This window comes from Strigops habroptila, chromosome 23 (genome assembly GCF_004027225.2).
Source record: "Strigops habroptila isolate Jane chromosome 23, bStrHab1.2.pri, whole genome shotgun sequence".
In the NCBI taxonomy this organism is placed as follows: Eukaryota; Metazoa; Chordata; class Aves; order Psittaciformes; family Psittacidae; genus Strigops; species Strigops habroptila.
In genome coordinates this window covers 2,727,243-2,754,003 of record NC_044299.2, presented here as the reverse complement: position 1 = coordinate 2,754,003, position 26,761 = coordinate 2,727,243, and the positions used below count along the sequence as shown (strand labels likewise).

The 26,761-nt window shown below is 53.5% G+C and overlaps 1 protein-coding gene and 2 long non-coding RNA genes across 3 annotated transcripts; 2 read left to right on the top strand and 1 right to left on the bottom strand.

The window, feature by feature from the left end:
- Positions 1–229: 229 nt before the first annotated feature.
- On the bottom strand, positions 230–16,774 carry LOC115618792. The gene is made up of 3 exons (XR_003994852.1): positions 16,763–16,774; positions 4,571–4,575; positions 230–311 (listed from the first exon to the last, which is right to left on the bottom strand). It is a non-coding gene; the product is annotated as an uncharacterized LOC115618792 (long non-coding RNA).
- On the top strand, positions 7,581–23,247 carry LOC115618793. The gene is made up of 3 exons (XR_003994853.1): positions 7,581–7,613; positions 9,391–9,398; positions 23,185–23,247. It is a non-coding gene; the product is annotated as an uncharacterized LOC115618793 (long non-coding RNA).
- A 1,040-nt stretch (positions 23,248–24,287) lies between these two features.
- On the top strand, positions 24,288–25,175 carry LOC115618611 (olfactory receptor 14J1-like; the record flags this gene model as incomplete). Its single annotated transcript, XM_030510318.1, has 1 exon — positions 24,288–25,175. A coding segment is annotated over one exon (888 nt), but the record flags the coding sequence as incomplete, so codon positions are not given.
- Between the last annotated feature and the right edge of the window lie 1,586 nt (positions 25,176–26,761).

The window sequence follows — 26,761 nt, the reverse complement described above, 5'->3', positions numbered from 1 at the left end:
GGCTGCACACCCACATTCACACCCTGCAGCCAGCCCCAGCACAAGGGACCTGTCTTGTCCTGTCCCTCGCATGGTGCAGAGGGAAGCCCTGCTCTGGAGCACATCCTCCTCCTTATCTACACACAGAAACTAAGAGAGTCCTCCTGACAGATCCCAGGGACTGTCCAAGGCAGCAGCTTGAGGAGATCCCTCCAGGACTGCAGCTGCATTGCCCTGCACCCAGAGCCTTACCACACACAGGGCTGGGAAGGTTTCTCCTGCAGGCAGCTCTCAGCATCCTCCACTGCCAAGTGCCTTTAAGCTCTCTGAGGCTCGCAGGTCTGCCCTCGGTGCCTGCAGGCAGTGCCCCAGCCCTGCTCCTGCCCAGAGCTGTCTCTCTGCAGCGCTGCCCGCTTGCCAGCATCTCTCTGTGTCCCAGGAGCCCGGCCCAGCTCAGCAGCAGAGGCCCAGCCCAAGGTGGCACTGCCTCTGCCCCTCTGGGCTCCCTCCAGGGCTCCCTGGGCCCTAGGGGAGCCTGCTGTGAAACAGGCTGAAGTCATCACTGATTTTTCCACCCTCACCTGGGAGAGACACTTATTTCTGCAGTGTCATTTCTCTGCTGAGAGACAGAGTTTGGTCTGAACATCAGATTTTCTAAGAACCATAGAACAATTTAGGTTGGAAATGACCGTTAAGATCAAGTCCAGCCATTAAGGCAACACTGTCAAGTTCACCAGTAAGCCATGTCCCATAGTGCCACATCTAAATGTCTTTTAAATACCTCCAGGGATGGTGACCAAGCACTTCTGTGGGCAGCCTGTTTCTTGTCCCCTCATTAGACACAACAGGCAGGGATCTCCTTTACCGCATCTCCTCCTGGGACTGTAGCCCTGGGCTGGAAGGGGACTCAGCTCCCTCAGGCATTCAGTGAACACAAAGTACATCACTGCAGGGTCTTTACACACTCCCTTCATGATTCAAGCAAGGAACAACGCAAGTATTTTAACTATGTGCCAGGGTCCATCTCGCCTTCAGAGACAGCAACCTCCAAGCACAGAGATGGGTCATAGCAAAACTCAGTACAACTCAGACTGGAATTCAAGGGCACCAGGATGAGCTGCTGCTGCTGCTGCTTCGCGAACAGTTAAAGAGGAAGCAAGATAATACAGCCTCACTACTAAATAAAGCAAGAGTACATGCAGGTAGATCTCAGATAGCCTATCTCCTCTTTGCCTCAGTTCCCACCAGCAAGGTCTCCCAGGCCTTTGTGGTTTGAGGCCGGACTCTGGATGGGAAAGGGGAACAACCAGCGCTGGATGGGGATCAAGCCAGAAGTTACTTTGCAAACTACACCCTTACCAGTCCATGGGACCAAAGGGGCAGCATCCAAGGTGCTGAGATAATGTTTTTCCCCAGGACGTGCTGGTCTGTTCTTGTCCCACAAAGAAAGGCACTGGACTCTGGGAAGCATCATTTAAAATGCTGTTCCTCAGATCTAGCTCTATAAGGGGAGAATTGTACAGATAATCTCATGTCCCTCTTGATGGCTGGAACCCCAGGAGGTGTAGCATGGAGGCAAGAAGGATGATGAGGGTGCATATCCCCTGCATGAAGGGGAAGCTTGGATTTCTGGAGGTGCTCTGTGTGACAGGGAACTGGTTGGGTTGACTTTTGTCACTGGAGATCAGAGGAGTCGGTAGAGTGAGGTGTCGCTGCTGCAGGGGAAGTGCAAAGCTTCTGGGAGACACTTGTGAGTGCAGGCAGAGAGCGGGGTGTGCGCAGCAGAGAGGATGCTACAGAACAGAAAAGGACCTGGAAGAGCAAGGGACATTCCTGCTGATGGGGAATAGCTCAAGTTCTGATTTTAGGGCAGCACAATAATGAGGATTGGCAGTGCAGTGCTGACAATGTGGATCCAAGTGGAGGATGCAAGCAAGGAACTGGGACATCTGAGGTGATTGAGGAATGTGAGCAGGGCTATGAAAGAAGCCGGATGGGTTGTGGGGAATTCACAGGCATTGTGAAATGCCCAGAAACCTACAGCTTTGTGCACAAAGCAATGCAATCTACCACCGAGTCACTTCTCACACACTCCCATTGACCCCAGGCAGAGCCCTGAGTGCTGCAGGAGGGAAAGGATCTCCTTTACCAGGTCCTGGGGGCCAGGGCTTGGCCACTCTGGGGATGAACAAACACAAGGGCCTACCTGGCATCAGAGCCACCAGCACATCACTTTGGCCACGTGCAACCAGTGTCTCCAAGGTTTTGCTGAATAAACCCAAAGGGACTGACACGTTGACTGGTCATTCCCACTGGGACGTGCATCAGGATTTCTCAAATCCAAGCTTTCCCATTAAAATCTTCAGCTGAATGATTCAGTTCAGTAACGAGGCCATTTATCACACACACATTCTGGGGGGCAATGACTCTGAGACACTGCAGCTGTGAGCTCCATCTCTGTCAGGCACATCTTGTGCTGGGACCCAATCTCTCACTTACTGCTTGGTCATGGTGCTCCCCAACCTTCTGCACTACAGATGTGGGTAATAAATGAACTCCAGCCCGAGCCTTTCACAAGTGCTTGGAACTCACCAAGTGCAGATGTGCTTCAGGGAGCTCTTCCCCTCACCAAAATGTGTTTCCTCAATGGTGGTTTGGGGTCCATGAATGTGGAGTGAAGAGACATGGTTGTTAGCAGAGGGGGAAATGGAAAGTACTACTGAGAAACATGTAGGTGCAGGTCCAAGGAATCACCCTCCAGGGATGCAGGTGTCAGAAAGGGAGCTGTCCCAAACGAGCTGCCCTGTATCCAGAGCATGGGGTACCTTGCACCCAAGGACACCACCTTTCCTTCTGGCTCTTGCCAAGAAGTTCTCAATCCAAACCATTCCCTTTTCCCACTGCTCCTCTGTGGTGCTTAGTTCTCTATACTGATGGCATCACCCATTGCTCTACAAACCTCCTTTAGATGGCCTTGCTGAGGGATATTCACTTCACCTGATGAATTGACACTATAGGAGCAGCCTACAACTACTTGAAGGGTGGTTGATAGAGGATTTCTTGGTAGTGGGAAGAGAAGGAAATTTCTCCAAAGTGCAACTTGGAAGGTTCAGACTCGAAGTGAGGGAAGAGAAATGTCACTCCAAAGGTGAACTTGTGGTACAAGAGGTCACCCAGAGGGAGTCTAGATCAGCCCATGGCTTTGTGTTTCAAGGAACAGACAGCAAGGGGTGGAGAGATGTGACTGAAGGTATAGAAATGCCAGGTGAGAGCTAGGTGGAAAAGCAAGATGGGTGGCAACAGCCTGAAGGGAAAGAGGTACAGGCATGGGCCAGTGGAGGACAGCCTGCAGCAGAGATGACTGAGGATTCTGGCAAGGCTGAAAGGCCCAAAAGAACAAAAGGTCTCTGTCCCCTGGGCTATGGCAGTTGTCTCTTTCATCAAGGCCTATGAGGAGAACTTTCATTCTCAGGATTTCAGGCTCTACTTCTCCAAGGGCTGTGCTCAGGGCTTGGCCTTTCTGCTTCACACAACAAACCAAGGGTTTTCTCACCATCAGAAACCTGCATTTTGCCTTTGTCTCCCTGTAATCACAGCCTCCAGTTACTTGCTTTAATGAGTCCCTGGGGAGGCTTTGTCAGTAACAGCCCTCAGTGGGGCCCATTAATGCTGAAGGAACTTGGGGCTTTGTTTCTGACTTGGGCTTCTTGAGAGCTTTCTTCAGTCTCCTCTCAGTACCTGATGTTCATGGACTCAGCCCAAATACACCATGGGGCTCATTAAAACCCTGATGAGCCATGTCTCACCCTGTGGTTTTTGTCAAGTCTTCCAGATTGTCTTCCAGGGAATTGGGGAGGTTTCTGAGTGCAGGAAGATGACAAATAGCTTCTGATAAAAGTTATTTGAAAGGGTTTATTTAATTACTTTTCAGTTTAGAAATTTCTATTCTGTTGCCATTGATCCTGAGTGATGATCACTTCATCATTAAGTGTCCAGATGAAACCTCTGCAATGAGTTGCGCAAGCCATGAGGAGTTAAAGAGAATTCCAGGCAGAAGCATGGCTCCTCAGGGCTTTGTGTGTTTTAATGAGCCCCAGGGCCTTTGTGGTGCTGAGTCCATGCACTTCAGCTCCTGAGAGGAGACTCAAGAGCCCTCTCAAGAAGTCAAACTCAGAAGCAATTCCCAAGTACTTTGAAGCATCACTGGGCCCCGCTGAGGCCATTCCTGACAAAGCCTCCCCAGGGACTCGTTAGAGCAGAGCACTGGAGGCCATGATCATAGAATCATAGAATAGTTAGGGTTGGAAAGGACCTTAAGATCACCTAGTTCCAATCCCCCTGCCATGGGCAGGGACACCTTGCACTAAACCATGTGGCAAAAGGCTCTGTCCAACCTGGCCTTGAACACCGCCAGGGATGGAGCATTCACAATTTCCTTGGGCAACCCATTCCAGTGCCTCACCACCCTCACAGTAAAGAACTTCTTCCTTATATCTAATCTAAACTTCCCCTGTGTAAGTTTGAACCCATTACCCCTTGTCCTACCAATACAGTCCCTAAGGAAGAGTCCCTCCCCCGCATCCTTATAGACCCCCTCTAGATACTGGAATGCTGCTATGAGGTCTCCACGCAGTCTTCTCTTCTCCAGGCTGAACAGCCCCAACTCTCTCAGCCTGTCTTCATATGGGAGGTGCTCCAGCCCTCTTATCATCCTCGTGGCCCTCCTCTGGACTCGCTCCAACAGCTCCATGTCCTTTTTATGTTGAGGACACCAGAACTGTACGCAGTACTCCAAGTGAGGTCTCACGAGAGCAGAGTAGAGGGGCAGGATCACCTCCTTTGACCTGCTGGTCACGCTTCTTTTGTTGCAGCCCAGGATACGGTTGGCTTTCTGGGCTGCAAGCGCACACTGCAGCCGGCTCATGTTAAGCTTCTCATCAACCAACACCCCCAAGTCCTTCTCCGCAGGGCTGCTCTGAATCTCTTCTCCACCCAACCTGTAGCAGTGCCTGGCATTGCCCTGACCCAGGTGCAGGACCTTGCACTTGGCTTGGTTAAACTTCATAAGGTTGGCATCGGCCCACCTCACAAGCGTGTCAAGGTCCCTCTGGATGGCATCTCTTCTCTCTAGCGTATCAACCGAACCACACAGCTTGGTGTCATCGGCAAACTTGCTGAGGGCGCACTCAATCCCACTGTCCATGTCGCCGACAAAGATGTTGAACAAGACAGGTCCCAACACCGATCCCTGAGGGACACCACTTGTTACAGGTTTCCAACTGGACACTGAGCACTTTACCACAAGTCTTTGCATGCGGCCATCGAGCCAGTTCTTTATCCACTGAGTGGTCTATCTATCAAATTGATGTCTTTCCAATTTAGAGACAAGGATGTTGTGCGGGATGGTGTCGAACGCTTTGCACAAGTCCAGGGAGATGACGTCAACTGCTCTGCCCCTGTCCATCACTTCCGTGGCTCCATCATAGAAGGCCACCAAATTGGTCAGGCAGGATTTCCCCTTAGTGAAGCCATGTTGGCTGTCACCAACCACTTCGTTGTTTTTCATGTGCCTTAGCATGTTTTCCAGGAGAAACTGTTCCAAGATTTTGCCAGGCACAGAGGTGAGGCTGACTGGTCTGTAGTTCCCCCGGTTTTCCACCTTCCACTTCTTGAAAATGGGGGTTATATTACCCTTCTTCCAGTCATCGGGAACTTCACTTGACTGCCATGATTTTTCAAATATGATGGACAGTGGCTTAGCAACTTCATTCACCAGCTCCTTCAGGACCCGCGGATGGATTTCATCATGTACCATGGACTTGTGCACATTCAGGTTCTTAAGACGGTCTCAAACCTGATCCTCTCCTACAGTGGGCCTAAGGTCTTCATTCTCACAGTCCCTGCATCTGCTTTCCAAGACTTGGGTGGTGTGGTGAGAGCATTTGCTAGTGAAAACTGAGGCAAAGAAGTCATTAAGAACCTCAGCCTTCTCCAAATCCAGGGTAGCCAGTTCTCCCAATAGCTTCCGGAGAGGGCCCACGTTGTCCCTAGTCTGTCTTTTATTTGCTACGTATGTATAGAAGCCTTTCCTATTATCTTTCACGTCCCTTGTCAGATTAAAATAGATACAATCATATAATATATCTATATTACTATTATAAATTATACACTCCAATATCAATGCTTTTCAGCCCGGTGGGCCCATGACACCTCAGGCCATAGAAAGTGAGGGGATCCACCCAGAAGGGACGGGTCGCTCCTCGGGTCCGGCTGGGTGTTGCTCAGCAGGTGCTGAGCAATTGTATTGGGCATCACTGCTGGCTATTGGTGCTTTCTTTCCCCTTTTGGTTCCATCTCTCTCCCCTTGTTCTGTCCATTATTATTAAAAATAGCACTAATAATACATTGTACTTGATTTCAGTTCCTGACCTGTTCTCATCTTCACCCACGCGTTTTTCATTGTTCCCATTCTCCTCCCCATCCCACCTCGGTGCTGAGTGAGCTGCTGCTGGTGCTGAGTTCCCAGCTGGGTTTCAACACTGATGCTGACCTTTGCTGTGGCTGCAGGGGCTGGACATTTGCACTCTTGGAGCTCGGCTCTTTGGATGGGCACGGAGCTGGAAGCAGCATTATTTGGCTGAGGAACCGCAGCTCCCGAGTGCTGCTGGGGCTGGGGCAGTGCTTGCCAAGGGCAGGGGAGGCCCAGCAACAGCTCCTGTCCTGGCACTGTTGCTGTGGGAGCACAGGGGCTCCCGCGGGCATTGCCGCAGTCAGGATTCCGCAGCGGTGGCCAGAGCCCGCCAGCTCCTTCCCACCTTCCGCAATGCCCGGTGGGCTTCTGGGCTGTGCCTGCGCCTGCCAGGGCCTTTGTCACCTTCTAGAATGCATTGCCAGAGCCCAGCAGAGCACTGGAGCCTTCCGCAATGCCCGGCGCTGGCCTGTGCTTTACCAGAGCCCACCAGGACCCCTCCCGCCTTCCGCAATGCCCGGTGGGCTTCCGGGTGCATTGCCAGAGCCAGGCAGGTCCCCTTGTGCTGAGCTCCCAGTGACAGCACCAGCAGCTGCACTGCCCAGGGGCTGCTCCTGCCCTCACACCTTCTCAGCACCTCTCACACCAGCAGCTCCTGCACACACAAGGCTCCTGCTTCACCCCCAGCACCTCTGCAGCCAGAGCTGAGCTCCAAGCACATGAACAAGCCCAGGGCCTCCTCCTCACCTCTCTCCTGCTCCTCCAGCTGGGATGGCACCAGCACATCTCCTGACAGCTTCTCCTGCCTTTAGAGCATGCACCCACAATGTGTTTCAAGCGAACACTTAAGTAGGATCGAAAAGTCAAAGAACACGTACCTGGATGCGCAGGGCAGCCAGTGGAGATGCAGCCTCCCGAGGGAGGGGTCTCCTCTGCACTGGTTACTGCAGGACTCTTGCTCCTTAAATAGCCCACGCTCACCGTGGGGGCCCCCATCACAATGGGCATCTCCACAGCGACCGCCCCGGCTTTGTGATGGCAGCAGCATCGTTCCCATGGCCACTGGGCACCCAGGGGGGCTGGGGGGGAAGGACTGACCCCAGCAGGGCAGCCGAAGGGCGCTGCTGCTGTAGAGAGGGTGCTGTGTGGGTCAGGGTTATTCACAGTTCCAGATCAGCCCAGGACATTTCCAAGGGGAAGCTCAAGACAGGGGTTGCTATAAAGATAAGGAGCTTTTCTGAGCCTCTGTTCTCATGTTACTACTTGTGATGAATTTGGGGGTAGAAATGAAAAGGAGCTCTCATGCTTGAACAAGTCTCTGAGACTCCTGAGCTGGAACTTTGGGTGAGCAGCAGGTCTGATATGAGCATCCTGACATGCCTTCAGCCACTCCTCTGCCTATGGAAAGCACCAGCATCACCCGTCAGGTTTGGTCTGACCTGCCCTTCTCCACCTGCAAACAGGAACATGTGTCCAGGCAGTTCCCTTAAAACAGGCAGGTTTGTGGAGGACCAAGGTGAGCGCAGAGAGGTTCACATGAGCTCTGTGAGCACTCACAGAGAAAGACATGGCACAGGGAAACACTTCCCAGCAGGAAAATCTCCAGGTAGCAGGGATATGATCTGGGAATGGGAGAAAACTAAACCCAGAACTGCTGTGGCGGGGAGAATTCAGAACTACCCATGTGAGCCCTTGTATGCAGAGCCCTTCCTCTGAGCAAGCCCCCTTGGCTCCTCTGCCACCCAGCACAGCTCTGCCCTCAGGGCCGGGGGTCCAAGGCGTGACCCCCCTCCCCTGCAGGCAGAGCTCCCGCAGACCCATGGTGCCGCCTCGCCCACCCGCTGCCTCCGGGCCCAAGTGCTCAGGGGCAGACTTGGCAGCCCGGGCGGGGCAGCGGCCGTCTCCTTTGCCCCTCCCCCGTGCCTTCGGGCAGACCCGACCTTTGCCGGCTCGCTATGGGGGTGAGGTGTGGGGATGGTGACAGTGGTTGACGGGCCTCTGCTTTTTTCTTTCCCCAGGACCTACCTCACTGTTCCGTGGTGTCGAGCCGGCCTCCGGCCCCTTGCTCCCCCCCATACCCCCACCCCCCGTGCATTTAGCTCTGCGCCGCATCCATCCACCCAATCGATTCGTTAACAAGTCGGTGAATTATTCCTTCATGGATTCATGCATTTGTGAATTCATCCTTTTATTCCTTCATCTGGTTCTTTCTTTTTACTGAATCCATTTTGGTTTTTAATTATATGATAAAATTTTTATTTACTCATTTTTCTAATCTACCGATCATCTCTCTTGCCCTCCCTCCGCAGCAATCGCCCACCGGTCCCGCACCACCACCACCCCCCCCCCCCCCCCGGTGGGAAGGCTTCTGTGTAAAGGAACACGCACGCACCCCGTTTCTTTTTGCATTCTCCTTCCCTTTCTCTCTCGCGTTCTGGTCTCAGTCTCAGTCTCCCCGTCCCTCCCTCCCGCTCTCCTTTACCGTCCGCCTTCATTGGATCCTGTTTCTTGTGGCCGGGAGCCCGCCCGTCTCTCCCCCCCCGGCAATATTGCGGCTCTGCTGTTGGGGACGGGGGCTGGGGGAATGTGGGGGGTGTCGGGGCCGAGCGCAATGCCTGCGGGCAGACTGGGCAGTGCCGGCTGCAAAAGAGAAGGCGGCGGCACTGCCACCAGCGGAACAAACCCAGTTCATGTCTGTCTGTGGGGGCGCGCGGAACCCCTCGAGAGGCCCCTGGACTGACAGACCCCCCAGTCCTAGCCTGTGTGTGCACATGCGTGTGTGTGCGCACACCGCGGGGGGTAGGTGGGGGCTGCGGCATCTGCAGAACCCCAGCCGCATTGGCTGCTGTATTTCAGTATCAACCAAAACCAGCCTCAATGACACGGAACGAGGGCGAGTGATGTGACGATGCGGGGGAACAACCTCAACCCCCAAAGCACAGGCCCCACTGTGCACACACAGTCCCGTCCCGTCCCGCCGCGCCAACCCAGTAACCAAAACCCACACCGCACAACCCTGAGCTCCCGCCGGGGGCCGCCGCCTCTGCCCGCTCAAACCCCCCCCCGCCAGGGAGAGGGTGTCCCGGGGGGAGGGGGAGGGGTGCGAGAAAAAGAAAAAACCAAAACCCATCCCACCGTTCTGTGGACTCAAGTCCCCCGCCACCAGCCAGAGACGTGTCTGGGGGCCGGGTGTGGGGGGTGTCGGCAGATGGACACATGAAACCCCAAAACAATGAAAGCCCCAAAACCCACAGAACAAACAAATGTGGCAGCGCCAGGACCCGCCTCTGCCCGCCCGGTCCCCACCACCGGCCACAGCGTGTTCCGGGGGGGCGGGGACTCTGCCCTCAGCGGCCCCTGCGACTCGCAGCGCTTTTCCTCACATGCGGCTCCTCCCCTGAGCTCTGCAGCTGGATGGGGCAGCTCCTTTACACCAGCTCCCTCCTGCTTTCCTTGGGGAACTGGGCTGCACCAGCCACAGAGAAGCTTTCTCTGCAGTGCCCACAAACACAAGTTACACACTATATAATAACTCCTCAGCTTTATGTCAAGTGCAAGCAGCATCTAACGTGATCCCTGTTTCACAAGGGATTTGCATACAACAGTTTTAGATAAGAAAGGAGAGACATAAACACAATTATGGTGTTGCCTAAAGGGTTAATGATGCTTCTGAAAGAAGGGGCAAGTTTCTAACTCCCTGCAGCTCAAAGCAGAAACCAGAGAGTTGAGAGGATCTGAATGACCAAAGAGCAAGTGGAGAAGGAAACCTGAGAGCAATGGGAAGGGCACATGTCCAGATAGTCTGCTGGAAAGATGTCCTTAGAGATGCCCATTTGATCAGGAAAGGTGGAAAAACGTTAATGATGAGGGTAATGAAATTATAGACAGAGTAGGGGTAATACAAGTACAGGAGAAGATCAAGATTTCATCTCCTGTCATTAATACACTGCCTGGAATCTCTCATTATGTCATGGTGGGAAAACATTGCCAGGTCTTAAATGTACTCAAGTGATTGAGCTGATGGAAAGGTGCTTGTATATTTGTGTGCATATTTCATTTTCACAGACATCAACTGACATCTGATAGGCCTCCAGGCATTAAAACAAGATCATTTGTGTCCTGCACAGAGCGAGCTGCGTGCCCTGAAAACCTTGCCCAGGACTCCTCAGTCTTTGCACAGAGCGAGTCACTGAAATGTCAGCCTCTTTTGGCTGGCGAAGGTGTCAGTTGAGATGGTCACCTACGGCACAGGAGGATTCTTGTCCCATCAACATCTGCTCTGATCCAGTTCGCAATAGGGCCCTATATCATAACAGGAACTTAAGAGAACAGAGGTTGGAAGGGACCCCAGGAGGTCTCAAGTCCAACCAGCCAGAAACAGGGTTAGACTAAGTGGTTCAAGGCTTGATTCAGACCCAGTTGGAAAACCCCAAGGCCAGAGACTGCACAGCCTCTCTGGGTGACCTGATGCAGCACTTGCCTCAGCCTATGGGAACAAGGTTTCCATATGTCCTGGCTGAACCTCTCCTCTGTCACTATCCCCCATTGCCTTTTGTCCTCCCATCAGGCACCATGGTGAGGAGCCTGGCTCTGTATTCTCCGTGTCCTTCTTGCCGGTACAGGCAGCCAGACCCGACAGTCTTCCCTTCCCACTATCTCAGGTCCCCATCAGCCTTCCCTTCTCCGGGCTGGACAAGCCCAGCTCCCCCAGCCTCTCCCCACAGGCAACGTGCTCCAGCCCCTGCCTGTCCTGAGGGCCCATTGCTAAACTCACTCCCGCTTGCCAGTAGCGTTCCTGGATTGGGGATCTGAAACCTGGATGCAATATTCCAGAGCATCCCTTGTTCTCCTGCCGTGCTCCTTGTTATACAGCCCAGGATACTGGTGGTGAAGGAGCATGAGCAAGTCTGATAGGCCTTACGGGGCAGTCTCCTCCCAACAGACAAATGGTGTCTCTGAGTACCCATGGAAAGAAGCATCCCTCTCAGGAGGGAGCTGATGACATTTGTCCTGGTTCAGTTGTAACAGTTATTTTTCTCCTTCTTAGTAGCTGGTACGGTGCTGTGTTTTCAACTTTAGCCTGAGAACAACACTGATAACACACCAATGTTTTTAGTTGTGGATAATTATTGCTTACTCTGATCAAGGACTTTTCAGTCTCATGCTCCGCAGTGAGGAGGGGCACGGGAAGCCGGGAGAAAGCAGAGACAAGACACCTGACCCAAACTGGCCAAAGAGGTATTCCATCCCACAGCACGTCACGCCCAGTATAGAAACTGGGGGAAGTCACCTGTAGGGCCCAGATCACTGTTGGGGTAGGGCTGGGTATCGGTCGGCGGGTGGTGAGCAATTGTTTTGGGCATCACGTGTGTTTATCGTTTTCTTTTCCTTTTCCTCTTCCTCTTTTAATTTTATATTCTCTCCCCTTGTTATTTCCCTTATCATTATTATTATTGGTGGTAGTAGTAGGAGTGTTATATTGTACTTTAATTCTTGGACTGTTCTTATCTCAACTCGTGGGATTTACATTCTTTCCATTCTCCTCCCCATCTCTCTGGGAGTGGGGGGGAAAGGAGGAAGGAGGGAGTGAGCTAGCGGCTGCGTGCTGCTGAGTTACCAGCTGGGCTTAAAATATGACACACAGAGAAGAAGTTGCTGCAGGATCATTTATTTCCCTTAAATAAAATGAGGGACCCCCATTGACACAAGGACAGTGGGTCAGACAAATCGGGCAGATACTGAAGTAGGAGAAGATGAATACTGGCATGTATTTGAGGGCAACATCACAAGTAGAAAAATGAAAAGAAATGTAAAGTAGGAAGGATGGACTTGGCCTGACATGACTGACACTGGGAGCCCTTTGCAGAAGAAAGCAGGCAGTGTACGGCTGCTGAAATACAACCAGACACCCGCTTCCTCACAGCATCCTTGAGTTCCTGGTTCCTCAGGCTGTAGATGAGCGGGTTCACTGCTGGAGGCACCACCGAGTACAGCACTGCCAACACCAGATCCAGGGATGGGGAGGAGATGGAGGGAGGCTTCAGGCAGGCAAATGTGCCAGTGCTGATAAACAGGGAGATGACAGCCAGGTTAGGGAGGCACATGGAAAAGGCTCTGAGGCATCCCTGCTCAGAGGGGATCCTCAGCATGGCTCTGAAGATCTGCACATAGGACCCCACAATGAAAACAAAACAGCCACCTACTAAAAAGTTACTAACCACAAGAAGCCCACCTTTTCTGAGATAAGAATGTGAGCAGGAGATTTTGAGGATGTGGGGGATTTCACAGAAGAACTGCTCCACAGCATTGCCTCGGCAGAGGGCAGCGAAAATGTACTGGCTGTGTGCAGCAGAGCAGTGAGAAACCCAGTGCCCCAGGCAGCTGCTGCCATGTGGGCACAAGCTCTGCTGCCCAGGAGGGTCCCGTAGTGCAGGGGCTTGAAGATGGCCATGTAGCGGTCGTAGGACACGAGTGTGAGAAGGGCAAACTCTGTTCCAAGCAAGAATAATAAAAAGAAGACCTGTGCAACACAACCTTTGTAGGAGATGGCCCTGTTGTTCCAGAGGGAATTGGCCATGGATTTGGGGACAGTGGTGGAGATGCAGCGCAGGTCCGGGAGGGAGAGGTTGAGGAGGAAGAAGTACATGGGGGTATGGAGGTGCTGGTCGCAGGCTGTGCTGGTGATGATGAGGCCGTTGCCCAGGAGCGCAGCCAGGGAGATGCCCAGGAAGAGCCAGAAGTGCCAGAGCTGCAGCTCCCACGTGTCTGCGAATGGCAGGAGGAGGAAGTGGGTGATAGAGCTGCCATTGGACATCTGCTGCCTCTGGGCATGGGGCACTGTCCTAGGAGGAAAAGGCAGTGACAGGTTAGGACAGGAGGGATGTCAGATACAGAAGTTCCATTTATGCACTCACAACTCTGAACATTTTCAGGATGCTGATGAGAGGCTCAGCGTGACTTGGTTATGATTATCTCTGAGGTTGGTTGGTTGGTTTGTTTTCCCGGTGTCACATATGACAATTGACTTAGGTATAAAATTTCTAATGTTTTGAAAGCAACTGTGAAGAGTCTCAGCATGGGACAGACAAAAGGGCTCAACTGTCTGTGGGTTAGTGTCTACTCGAGATTGCTGCCAAGTCCATCATTCTGGTTCTCAGCTGCCTGCACTTTCTACAGAGACAGTCAGCTCCTTGCCCAGCAGAGCATGGCCAGCAGCCACCTCCAGTGCCAGACACCAAGAGAGCTGCCTGAAGGCACCCTCCCCAGGTCTAGGCTGCACTTTCCCCCCACTCCCTGCCCATGGCTCTGCTGCCTGGAGCTGTCCCTGCCAGCAGCTGCTGCTCTGTGCTCAGCTCTGCTCCCTCTCAGTGGTCCCAGAGCCCATCCCATGGGCTGTGTGCTCAGCTCTGCCCTGCACACCCCTCCCAGCAGCAGGGATCTGCCCAGGGGCATCTCTGCCTGTGCAGGGGCTCAGGAGCAGCTCAGACAAGTCCTGACAAGACTCTCGGTGCCTTCTCTAAAGCAGAGAAGTAAATTCCCAGCTCCCACTGGCCAACCTGCCAACCAAGAGAGAAAAACATCAAAGCCCAGAATCTTTCCTTCTAAGGCAAATGCTGCCTCAGCGTTTTTCAGAAGGACCCTCTTCAAATATCCTGAGAGTGACGTGGAGCTCTGAGCAGCCCTGACCCACACAGCACCCTCTCAAGTGCACTAGAACACTTTTCCTTCCCTGCTAGGGTCAATCCTTCACCCCCAGCTTCTCCTCCAGCGCCATGGGGAGCTCCTGGGCAGGCTGAGTGCTGACCCTGGCAGGTGGCAGAGTCCCTGCCCCGGCACACAGCCCCTGAGGTGCAGGGACCCTGCTCGCAAGGACAGCGCTGGGCACCCCTGGCTGCACACCCACATTCACACCCTGCAGCCAGCCCCGCGACAAGGGACCTAGCTTGTCCTGTCCCTCGCATGGTGCAGAGGGAAGCCCTGCTCTGGAGTACATCCTCCTCCCTATCTACACACAGAAATTAAGAGAGTCCTCCTGACACATCGCATGCACTGTCCAAGGCAGCGGCTTAAGGAGATCCCTCCAGGAACTGCAGCTGCATTGCCCTGCACCCAGAGCCTTACCACGCACAGGGCTGGGAAGGTTTCTCCTGCAGGCAGCTCTCAGCATCCTCCACTGCCAAGTGCCTTGAAGCTCTCTGAGGCTCGCAGGTCTGCCCTCAGTGGCTGCAGGCAGTGCCCCAGGCCTGCTCCTGGCCAGAGCTGTCTCTCTGCAGAGCTTCCCGCTTGCCAGCATCTCTCTGCATCCCAGAAGCCCGGCCCAGCTCAGCAGCAGAGGTCCAGCCGAAGGTGGCACTGCCTCTGCCCCTCTGGGCTCCCTCCAGGGATCCCTGGGGCTCCAGGGCAACAGCATGGGAATCAGCCTGAAGTCATCACTGATTTTTCCACCCTCAGCTGGGAGAGACACTTATTTCTGTGGTGTCATTTCTCTGCTGAGAGACAGAGTTTGGTCTGAACATCAGCTTTTCTAAGAACTATAGAATAATTTAGGTTGGAAGTGACCCTTATGATCACATCCAGCCATTAAGGCAACACTGTCAAGTCCACCACTGAGCCATGTCCACATGTGCCTCATCTACGTGTCTTTTTAATACCTCCAGGGATGGTGACCAACCACTTCTGTGGGCAGCCTGTTCCTCATCCCATCATTAGATAGGACAGCCAGGTCACGGCAGGCAGGGATCTACTTTACCCCTGCTGAAGGAAGGAATTCAGCCTGGGAATTCTCCTGGGACTGTAGCCCTGGGGCTGGAAGGGGACTCAGCTCCCTCAGGCATTGAGTGAACACAAAGTACATCACTGCAGGGTCTTTACTCACTCCCTTCGTGATTTAAGCAAGGAACAACCCAAGCAGTTTAACTATGTGCCTGGGTCCATCTGGCCTTCAGAGACAGCATCCTCTAAGCACAGCGATGCGTCATAGCACAACTCAGTCAAACTCAAACAGGAATTCAAAGGCACCAAGATGAGCTGCTGCTGCTTCAGGAACAGTTGAAGAAGAAACAAGATAACACAAGACCATTACTAAGTAAAGCAAGAATACATGCAGGCAGATCTCAGGTACCCTATTTCCTCTTTGCTTCAGTTCCCACCAGCAAGGTCACCCAGGCCTTTGTGCTTTAATGCAGGACTCTGGATGGGAAAGGGGAACAACCAGCGCTGGATGGGGATCAAGCCAGGGGTTAATTTGCAAACTACACCCTTACCAGTCCATGGGACCAACAGGGCTGCATGCAAGGTGCTGAGAGAATGTTTTTCCCCAGGACGTGCTGGTCTGTTCTTGTCCCAGGAAGAAAGGCATCCAGCACTGTAAGGGGAGAATTGTACAGATAATCTCATGTCCCTTTGATGGCTGGAACCCCAGGAGGTCTAGCATGGAGGGAAGAAGTATAAGGAGGGGGCTGCTTCCTATATGAAGGGGAAGCTTGGATTTCTGGAGGTCCTCTATGTGGCAGGCAACAGGCTGGGTTGGCTTTTGTCACTGGGGATCAGAGGAGTCGGTAAGAGGGACATTGTGCTATTACAATTACAAACACAAAAGGGGAGCATTGATCCATCCCAACATTCCTGGTCAGTTGCCAGCACCTGTAATAAGTGCTTGGAGAGATGTAGAGACGTTCCAGCTGCCCCAGCCATTGAGTCGGCTTCATTTGGAGCTCGGCTAAGGTGCCTCTATACAAACGCCCATAGTATGGGGAACAAGCAAGAGGAATTAGAGATGTGTGCAAGATTACGGGAATATGATGTCATTGGTATCACAGAAACATGGTGGGATGGCTCCTATGACTGGAATGTCGGAATGGAAGGTTACAGGCTGTTTAGAAAAGACAGGCCAGGCAGACGGGGAGGGGGCGTTGCTATCTATGTCAGTGATAGGCTAGAGAGTATGGAACTCTGTCTGGGGATGGGTGATGAGGTAACAGAGTGTTTGTGGGTCAGGATCAAAGGGAAAACAGCAACAGGGGACATTACGGTGGGGATCTGTTACAGGCCGCCTGATCAAGAGGACTCTGTGGATGAAGCACTCTACAGACAGATAGGAGCAGCCTCACGCTCGCAGGCCCTGGTCCTCATGGGGGACTTCAACCATCCTGACATCTGTTGGAGGGACGGTACGGCCCGGCACAAGCAATCCAGGAGGTTCCTTAATTGTGTGGAAGACAACTTCCTCTTTCAAGCAGTAGAGGAGCCGACGAGGAGAGGTGCCATGCTGGACCTTGTGCTCACCAACAGGGAGGGACTGGTTGGAAATGTAACGCTCCAGGGCAGCCTTGGCTCTAGTGATCATGAGATGGTTGAGTTTGAGATCCTCAGGATGGTGAGAAGAGCGTGCAGCAAGCTCACTGCCCTGGACTTCAAGAAAGCAGACTTTGGCCTCTTCAGGAACCTCCTTAGTAAGGTTTCATGGGATACAGTCCTAGAGGGCAGGGGGGCCCAAGACTGCTGGCTGATATTCAAGGATCACCTGCTACGTGCTCAAGAGTGTTGCATCCCAACTAGAAGAAAGTGCAGCAGGAGGGCCAGGAGACCTCCATGGATGGACAAGGAGCTGCTGAGGAAACTTAGAGGGAAAAAAGAAGCTTATAGAAGGTGGAAGCAAGGACAGGCGGCCTGGGAAGAATACAGGAGCATTGCCCGAGAAGCTAGGGACCAGGTTAGGAAAGCTAAGGCCCAGCTAGAATTAAGTTTGGCAAGGGATGTTAAAGATAACAGGAAAGGTTTCTATAGATACGTAGCAAATAAAAGACAGGCTAGGGACAATGTAGGCCCTCTCCAGAAGCTATCAGGAGAATTGGCTACCATGGATTTGGAGAAGGCTGAGGTTCTTAATGACTTCTTTGCCTCAGTCTTCACCAGCAAATGCTCTGACCACGCAACCCAAGTCTTGGAAAGCAAATGCAGGGACTGTGAGAACGAAGACCTTAGGCCCACTGTAGGAGAGGATCAGGTTCGAGACCATCTTAAGAACCTGAACGTGCACAAGTCCATGGGACCTGATGAAATCCATCCACGGGTCCTGAAGAAGCTGGCGAATGAAATAGCTAAGCCACAGTCCATCATATTCGAAAAATCCTGGCAGTCAGGTGAAGTTCCCGATGACTGGAAGAAGGGTAATATAACCCCCATTTTCAAGAAGGGGAAGGTGGAAGACCCGGGGAACTACAGACCAGTCAGTCTCACCTCTGTGCCTGGCAAAATCTTGGAACAGTTTCTCCTGGAAAACATGCTAAGGCACATGAAAAACAACGAGGTGGTTGGTGACAGCCAACATGGCTTCACTAAGGGGAAATCCTGCCTGACCAATTTGGTGGCCTTCTATGATGGAGCCACGGAACTGATGGACAGCGGCAGAGCAGTTGATGTCATCTACCTGGACTTGTGCAAAGCATTCGACACTGTCCCACATGACATCCTTGTCTCTAAATTGGAGAGACATCAATTTGATAGATGGACCACTCGGTGGATAAAAAACTGGCTCGATGGCCGCACGCAAAGAGTTGTGGTAAATGGCTCGATGTCCAGTTGGAAACCTGTAACGAGTGGTGTCTCTCAGGGATCGGTGTTGGGTCTGGTCCTGTTCAACATCTTTGTCGGTGACATGGACAGTGGGATTGAGTGCGCCCTCAGCAAGTTTGCCGACGACACCAAGCTGTGTGGTTCGGTTGATACGCTGGAGGGAAGGGATGCCATCCAGAGGGACCTTGACACGCTTGTGAGGTGGGCCGATGCCAACCTTATGAAGTTTAACCAAGCCAAGTGCAAGGTCCTACACCTGGGTCGGGGCAACCCCAGGCACTGCTACAGGCTGGGCAGAGAAGAGATTCAGAGCAGCCCTGCAGAAAAGGACTTGGGGGTGTTGGTTGACGAAAAGCTTAATATGAGCTGGCAGTGTGCACTTGCAGCCCAGAAAGCCAACCGTATCCTGGGCTGCATCAAAAGAAGCGTGACCAGCAGGTCAAAGGAGGTGATCCTGCCCCTCTACTCTGCTCTTGTGAGACCCCACTTGGAGTACTGTGTACAGTTCTGGTGTCCTCAACATAAAAAGGACATGGAGCTGTTGGAGCGAGTCCAGAGGAGGGCCACGAGGATGATAAGAGGGCTGGAGCACCTCCCATATGAAGACAGGCTGAGAAAGTTGGGGCTGTTCAGCCTGGAGAAGAGAAGGCTGCGTGGTGACCTCATAGCAGCCTTCCAGTATCTGAAGGGGGTCTACAAGGATGCTGGGGAGGGACTCTTCCTTAGGGACTGTATTGGTAGGACAAGGGGTAATGGGTTCAAACTTAAACAGAGGAAGTTTAGATTAGATATAAGGAAGAAGTTCTTTACAGTGAGGGTGGTGAAGCACTGGAATGGGTTGCCCAGGGAGGTTGTGGATGCTCCATCCCTGGCGGTGTTCAAGGCCAGGTTGGACAGAGCCTTGAGCCACATGGTTTAGGGCAAGGTGTCCCTGCCCATGGCAGGGGGGTTGGAGCTAGATAATCTTAAGGTCCTTTCCAACCCTTACGATTCTATGATTCTATGATTCTAATTTGACCAGGGATGGGAAAAAGAAAAGGTCTTTTGTCAGGACCTGAGGAAGTCTCCAGGTTAATGAGCAGCTTCCTATGGAAGTGGAATTGTCCTGGCATTCACTGGCCAGGCAGAGCAACAAGGTGCAAGAGTCTGGAGGGTCTTGGGACAACCTGGAGGATGCAGGCAAGGAACTGGGACATCTGAGGTGATTGAGGGCTGTGAGCAGGGCTATGAAAGAAGCCGGACGGGTTGTGGGGAATTCACAGGCATTGCCAAATGCCCAGAAAACCACAGCTTTGTGTGCAAAGCAACACAATCTACCACCAACTCGTACCCCACATAATCCACTGACCCCAGGCTGAGCCCAGAGCGCTACAGGAGGGAAAGGATCTCCTTTACCAGGTCCTGGGGGTCAGGGCTTGTCCACTCTGAAGATAAACAAACACAAGGGCCTCCATGGGCAGTGGGGCCTCCAGCGCCCTCAGAAAATTGGGGTTTTCTTCTGTCTTCTGTTTATTGAGAGGCTTGTTCATTCTCTCAGTACCTGCAGTTCAGGAACTTGGTACCACAGGGCTCATTCACATGCAAAATGCTCATCCAGCTCCAACCCCTGCCACGGGCACGGACACCTTCCACTAGAGCAGGTTGCTCCAAGCCCCTGTGTCCAACCTGGCCTTGAACACTGCCAGGGATGGGGCAGCCACAGCTTCTCTGGGCACCCTGTTCCAGTGTCCCACCATCCTCACAGGGAACAACTTCTGCCTGAGATCTCATCTTATCTCATCTCCCCACTCTTGTCAGGTTAAAGCCCTTCTCCCTTGTCCTACCACTACATATCCTTTAAAAGAATCCCTCTTCAGCTTTTTTGGAGGCATCCCGTTAGGTACTGGAAGGCAAAGTCATTGTGTAAATCATTGTCTGATTTACCATTTACATCATCTTCAAATCGTTGTGAAATCACAGTTGAAATAAAATTCAATTATTGCTTACTCACCATTGGATTCCCATTTGATTTTAATTCAGTCACTGATTAATTACCATTGGTCATTGATAAAGCCCTTTCAGTTATCCCCACAAGGATGACTTCTCAGAACCATTCCCCTGTGAAGCACAACAAGTCACAGCTCCAAGTCCAGTTCCTTCAGGCGTGCAGCAGCAAATAGAACAAGTGCCCCATTGCCCACTGAGTGTAGCTGGAGGAAGCACGGCACATCCAGGCTGGGTCCAAAGAGAGCTGAAGAGAAGGTTCCCGAGAGCAGGAGAGCTCCTGGCACAGCTCCAGGTCCAGCTTGCACTGGACGCCCTGCCACTCATGCCCTCGGTGGCGGGTCACAGCAGGGCCCTTCGTGAGCTGGTCTGTGACACTCCCCGGCGTGGTCCCATCCCTTGCGCTGCCCTTCCCTCCCCCAGCCCCCATCCCTCCATCGCACAGTGGGGCAGAGAGACCCCCCAGCCGCCCCAGGGTGGCCTGGCAGGAGCTGGGGGCTCCCCAGGAGAGCAGCTCTGCGCTGGAGCCAGCCCAGGGCTGCCTGGGGCAGCCACTGCAGAGCGGGGAGTGAGGGCTCCCCCAGGCCTGGGCAGGCTCAGGGCCAGGGACTGCCACCAGCTGGATGCTGCCACTGCTGGATCCTGCTTCCTCCTCACGCTGCCAGCAGGGGCCTGCGCTCTGCTGCCAAAGGGATTGAGACAACACATTGGCAATATCAATTGTGCCATCCCACTTGGCTGCCTTGGACTCCGGTTCACATTGAAGTTCCAGCATGTCCTGTATGGCAGCACTCAGTGGTGGCGTGACCTCATTCAGGCCACAATAGTCTACTGTTAGTCTGCACTCTCCAATATACTTTCACATGAGCCATATGGGGCTATTAAAAGGTGAGCGGGTCCTGCTGAGCACTCCTGGGCTTTCCAATCAATGGATCAGCTCATGGATGGGAATCAGGGAGTCTCAGTAAAACCGGTTGTCCATATCCCGCATTGGTCCTGGTGGGCTCTGGCAATGCCAGCGGAAACCCACCGGACATTCCACAATGCTGAGCTGCCCTTGGAGCTTCCACCAACAGCTGCAGGAGCCGCTCAACATTCCTGACTGATGACGGCACTGTTGGCTCTGTGGATACTGGGGCAGCAGAAGGGCCCTGGCTTATGCTGCTCCTTGTGGTGCCCTGGTGGCTGTGGAGGTGACAGCCCAGGAGCAGGCACCTGCATCTCCTGCTGCTTGGGATGTCCCTGCTGGCTCCTCAACTCTTGGAGCTGTTTCTGCTGACACAAGGGCTTCACCCTCCCGTTTGTCCACCCACCCAGACTGCAATGGCTTCCCTTGGGTAGAGCAGCATTGAGGGAGACCATGCCAAGAGCTGTGCTGAAGCTGAGGGAAACCACATCCACTCTTTGCCTCCTCACGCACAACTGCAGGCTCTCAGCTTGGCCATGCAGGAGTTACCCTTCAGCTGAGTCCCCTTCCAGCCCCAGGGCTACAGTCCCAGGAGGAGATGCCTCAACTAACCAGGCTGAATCCCTTCCTTCAGCAGGGGTAAAGGAGATCCCTGCCTGTCCTGGTCTGGCTGTCCTGTCTAATGATGGGACAAGAAACAGGCTGCAAAGAGAAGTGTTTGGGTCACCATCCCTAGAGGTATTTAAAAGACATGTAGATCTGGCACTTGTGGACATGGCTTAGTGGTGGACTTGACATTGTTTGGTTAATGGTTGCACTCGATGTTCTTAAGGGTCTTTTCTAACCTAAATGGTTCTACAGTTCTAAGAAAAGCTGATGTTCAGACCAAGCTCTGTCTCTCAGCAGAGAAATGATGCTGCAGAAATAAGTATCTCTCTCAGCTAAGGGTGGAAAAATCAGTGATGACTTCAGCCTGTTTCACAGCAGGCTCCCCTAGGGCCCAGGGAGCCCTGGAGGGAGCCCAGAGGGGCAGAGGCAGTGCCACCTTAGGCTGGGCCTCTGCTGCTGAGCTGGGCCGGGCTCCTGGGACGCAGAGAGATGCTGGCAAGCGGGCAGCGCTGCAGAGAGACAGCTCTGGCCAGGAGCAGGGCTGGGGCACTGCCTGCAGCCACCGAGGGCAGACCTGCGAGCCTCAGAGAGCTTCAAGGCACTTGGCAGTGGAGGATGCTGAGAGCTGCCTGCAGGAGAAACCTTCCCAGCCCTGTGCGTGGTAAGGCTCTGGGTGCAGGGCAATGCAGCTGCAGTTCCTGGAGGGATCTCCTCAAGCTGCTGCCTCGAACAGTCCCTGGGATCTGTCAGGAGGACTCTCTTAATTTCTGTGAGTAGATAAGGAGGAGGATGTGCTGCAGTGTCCTGGGTTCAGCTATAGCAGTCATTTTTTCTCCTTCTTAGTAGCTGGTGCAGTGCTGTGTTTTTGACTAAGCCTGGGAACAACGCTGATAACACCGATGTTTTCAGTTGTTGATAAGTAATGTTTACTCCAACCAAGGTCTTTCTATATCTCATGCTCTGCCAGGGAGGAGGGGAAGCCGGGAGGAAGCAGAGACAGGACACCTGATCCAAATACCCCAAAAAGGGTATTTCATCCCACAGCACATCATGCCTCGTATAGAAACTGGGGGCAGTATACCTGGAAGGCCCAGATCACTGTTCAGGTCAGGCTGGGTATCGGTCGGCGGGTGGTGAGCAATTGTATTGTCTCCCCTTGTTATTTCCCTTATCATGATTATCATTGGTGGTAGCAGTAGTGGTTTTGTATTATACCTTAGTTACTGGACTGCTCTTATCTCAACCTGTGGGAGTTACATTCTTCCTATTCTCCTCCCCATCCCTCTGGGAGTGGGGGGAGGAGGAAAGGGGGGAGTGAGCGAGTGGCTGTGTGGTTCTGAGTTACCGGCTGGGCTTAAACCATGACATTCAGAGGAGGGATTCCCTCTGCACCATGCGAGGGCCAGGACAAGGCAGGTCCATGGTCACGGGGCTGGCTGCAGGGTGTGAATGTGGGTGTGCAGCCAGGGGTGCCCTGTCCTTGGGAGCAGGGTCCCTGCACCCCAGGGGCTGTGTGCCGGGGCAGGGACTCTGCCGCCTGCCAGGGTCAGCACTCAGCCTGCCCGGGAGCTCCCCACAGTGCTGGGGGAGAAGCTGGGGGGGAAGGAAAAACACCTGCCAGAGAATGGAAGCGCTGGGAGGGTGACTCTGCTCCAATGTCCAGTCACTCTGAGCACATTTGCAGAGGGTCCTTCTGGAAGACACTGAGGCAGCATTTGCCTGATAGAGAAGGATTCTGGGCTTTGGTGTTTTTCACTCCTGGTTGGCAGGTTGGGCAGTGGGAGCTGGGAATTTACTTCTCTGCTTTGGAGAAGGCACAAAGAGTCTTGTGAGGACTTGTCTGAGCTGCTCCTGAGCCCCTGCACAGGCAGAGATGCCCCTGGGCAGAGCCCTGCTGCCGGGAGGGGTGTGCAGGGCAGAGCTGAGCGCACAGCCCATGGGATGGGCTCTGGGAGCACTGAGAGGGAGCAGAGCTGGGCACAGAGCAGCAGCTCCTGGCAGGGACAGCTCCAGGCAGCAGAGCCATGGGCAGGGAGTGGGGGGAAAGTGCAGCCCAGGCCTGGGGAGGGTGCGTTCAGGCAGCTCTCTTGGTGTCTGGCACTGGAGGTGGCTGCTGGCCATGCTCTGCTGGGCAAGGAGCTGACTGTCTCTCTAGAACATCTCCTCTGCAGTTCCCTGCCTGTCTGCTCTGCCTGTCCTGCTGGGCTTGCGACCTGCCCCCAGACAGGCACAGCTCTCCTGTAGGGTCCTCCCGTGTGTGGAGCCTTCCCTTGGGGGTCTGGATTCTGAGCTTAGAGTCCTTTTCTTCTGCTGCCAAGGGCTGTGTCCTGCTCTGTCTATCACGTGTTCCCCTACTGTTCTCCTTACTTTGCACTAAAGCAAGGACAGGAAAGCCCTTTTACCTGTCCTGTTCTGAGATTCTTCACATTTCACTCACAAAACTAAAATTCCTAAACCTAAATAAAGAACCTGTCAGATATGAATGTAGGGGGGAAAAAAAAGGTCTTGGGAGCCACAGCACTTCTTCCAGCACACTCAGGCACCAAGACCCAAAACAGGAAAATGCATTTGAACTGCGATGTGTGTCTGGAAAATTGACTGATTCTGCTCTGAGAAGTCTGTTTTAACCTGTCACTGCCTGTTCCTCCTTCGACAGTGCTCCATAACAGGAGGCATCAGATGTCCAACGGCAGCTCCATCACCCACTTCCTCCTCCTGCCACTCGCAGACACGTGGGAGCTGCAGCTCTGCCACTTCTGGCTCTTCCTGGGCATCTCCCTGGCTGCGCTCCTGGGCAACGGCCTCATCATCACCAGCACAGCCTGCGGCCAGCACCTCCACACCCCCATGTACTTCCTCCTCAACCTCTCCCTCCTGGACCTGGGCTGCATCTCCACCACTGTCCCCAAATCCATGGCCAATTCCCTTTGGGACACAAGGGACATCTACTTCACAAGATGTGCTGCACAGGTCTTCTTTATATTATTCTTGTTTACAGCAGAGTTTGCCCTTCTCACCATCATGTCCTATGACCGCTACGTGGCCATCTGCAAGCCCCTGCACTACGGGACCCTCCTGGGCAGCAGAGCTTGTGTCCACATGGCAGCAGCTGCCTGGGGCACTGGGTTTCTCACTGCTCTGCTGCACACAGCCAACACATTTTCCCTATCCCTCTGCCGAGGCAATGCTGTGGAGCAGTTCTTCTGTGAAATCCTCAAGGTCCTCAAGCTCTCCTGCTCACGCTGCTACCTCAGCGAAGTTGGGCTTCTTGTGGTTAGTGCCTGTTTATCATTCGGGTGTTTTGTTTTCATTGTGGGTTCCTATGTGCAGATCTTCAGGGCCGTGCTGAGGATCCCCTCTGAGCAGGGAAGCCTCAAAGCCTTTTCCACGTGCCTCCCTCACCTGGCTGTGGTCTCCCTGTTTATCACTACCTGCATCTTTGCCTACCTGAAGCTCCCCTCCATCTTTTCTTCATCCCTGGATCTGGTGGTGTCAGAGCTGTATGCGGCAGTGCCTCCAGTAGTGAACCCGCTCATCTACAGCCTGAGGAATCAGGTCCTCAAGGATGCTCTGAGGAAGCTGATGACTGGATGTGTTTCAGCAGCCATACACTGCCTGCTTTCCTCTGCAAAAGGCTCCCAGTGTAGGTCGTGACAGGACACGTCTGTCTTTCCTGCTTTATATTTGTTTTCCTTTTTCAACATGTGATGTTCTTGTCTTCATATGAATGTCAGTTTTCGTCCCATCCTAGTTATGTAACCACATGCCTTGTCTGACCCCCAGACTTTGTGCGAGTGGGGTCTCTCATTGTGTTTAAGGGAAATAAATGATATTGCAGCAACTTCTTCTCTGTGATATGTCCTCACGCACCATGAATGAAGGGGAATGAAATCGGCTTTCTGGCTGCTCCAGCTCTGGGATGGCTGCTCTGTGCCTGGAGCAGGAAGAGCTCTTGAGGAGCCCAAGGGCTGGGGCTGCTGTGCTGGTGTGGGGACATGGGATGGCATGGGGGGGCTGCAGAGCTCTCAGGGTGTCCTGGGGAGGAGAGCAGGGGACACAGGTGTCCCTGCAGGGGACTCACCTGCACTGGCACAGGCTGGGGCTGCCTGGCTGGGAGCAGCCCATGGCAAAGGTCTGGGTGGGCAGGAGCTGGACAGGAGGCAGCGTGTGCCCTGGCAGCAAGGGAGAACAGCAGCATCCTGGGCTGTACGACCAGGAGCACAGCAGGAGAATCATAGAATCAACCAGGTTGGAAAAGATCTTTGAGATCATCAGCATTACCCCAGCACTTCCAAGTCCACCACTAACCCATGTCACTGAGTTCCTTGGCTACATGGTGTGTGAACCCTTCCAGGGACGGTGACTCCATCATTGCCCTATGCAGCCTGTTCAGTGCCTGAGCACCCTTTGGGGAAGGAATTGTTCCTAATCTCCATCTAAACCTCCCCTGGTGCAGCTTGAGGCCGTTTCTTCTTGTCCTGTCACTTGTTCCTTGGGATTAGAGACCAGCCCCCTCCTGGCTCCATCCTCCTGTCAGGCAGTTGTAGAGAGAATAAGGTCCCCCCGAGACTTCTCTTCTCCAGACTAAACCCCCCCAGGTCCTTCAGCTGTTCCTCATCACGCTTGTGCTCCAGGCCCTGCACCAGCTCCATTGCCCTTCTCTGGTCGCGCTCCAGCACCTCAATGTCTCTCTTGCAAGGAGGGGCCCAGAACTGAACACAGGATTCGAGGTGCAGCCTCACCAGTGCCCAGTGCAGGGGGACAGTCACTGCCCCGGCCCTGCTGCCACACTGGTGCTGATACAGGGCAGGATGCTGGTGGCTTCTTGGCTGCCTGGGCACAAGCCGCTCATGTTCAGCTCCGTCCATCAGCACCCCCAGCTCCTTTCCCAGGAGCAGTTTCCAGCTGCTCTGCCCCAAGCCTGGAGCATTGCAGGGGGTTGTTGTGGCCCAAGTGTAGGACCTGGCACTTTGCCTTGTTGAACCTCATCCCATTGGCCACAGCCCATGGATCCAGCCTGTCCAAATCCCTCTGCAGAGCTTCCCACCCTCCAGCAGATCAACACTCCCACCTGACTTCGTGTTGTCCGCAAATTTACACATCCCAGTATGGAGCAGCACAGACCAGTATGCACCAGTACAGGCCAATATAGGCCACTATGGCCCCAGATACCGCTGGGGTTTCAATATCCCAGTGCTCCCAGTGTTAGATATATAGAGTAATTAGACTTGTGAGTTGCT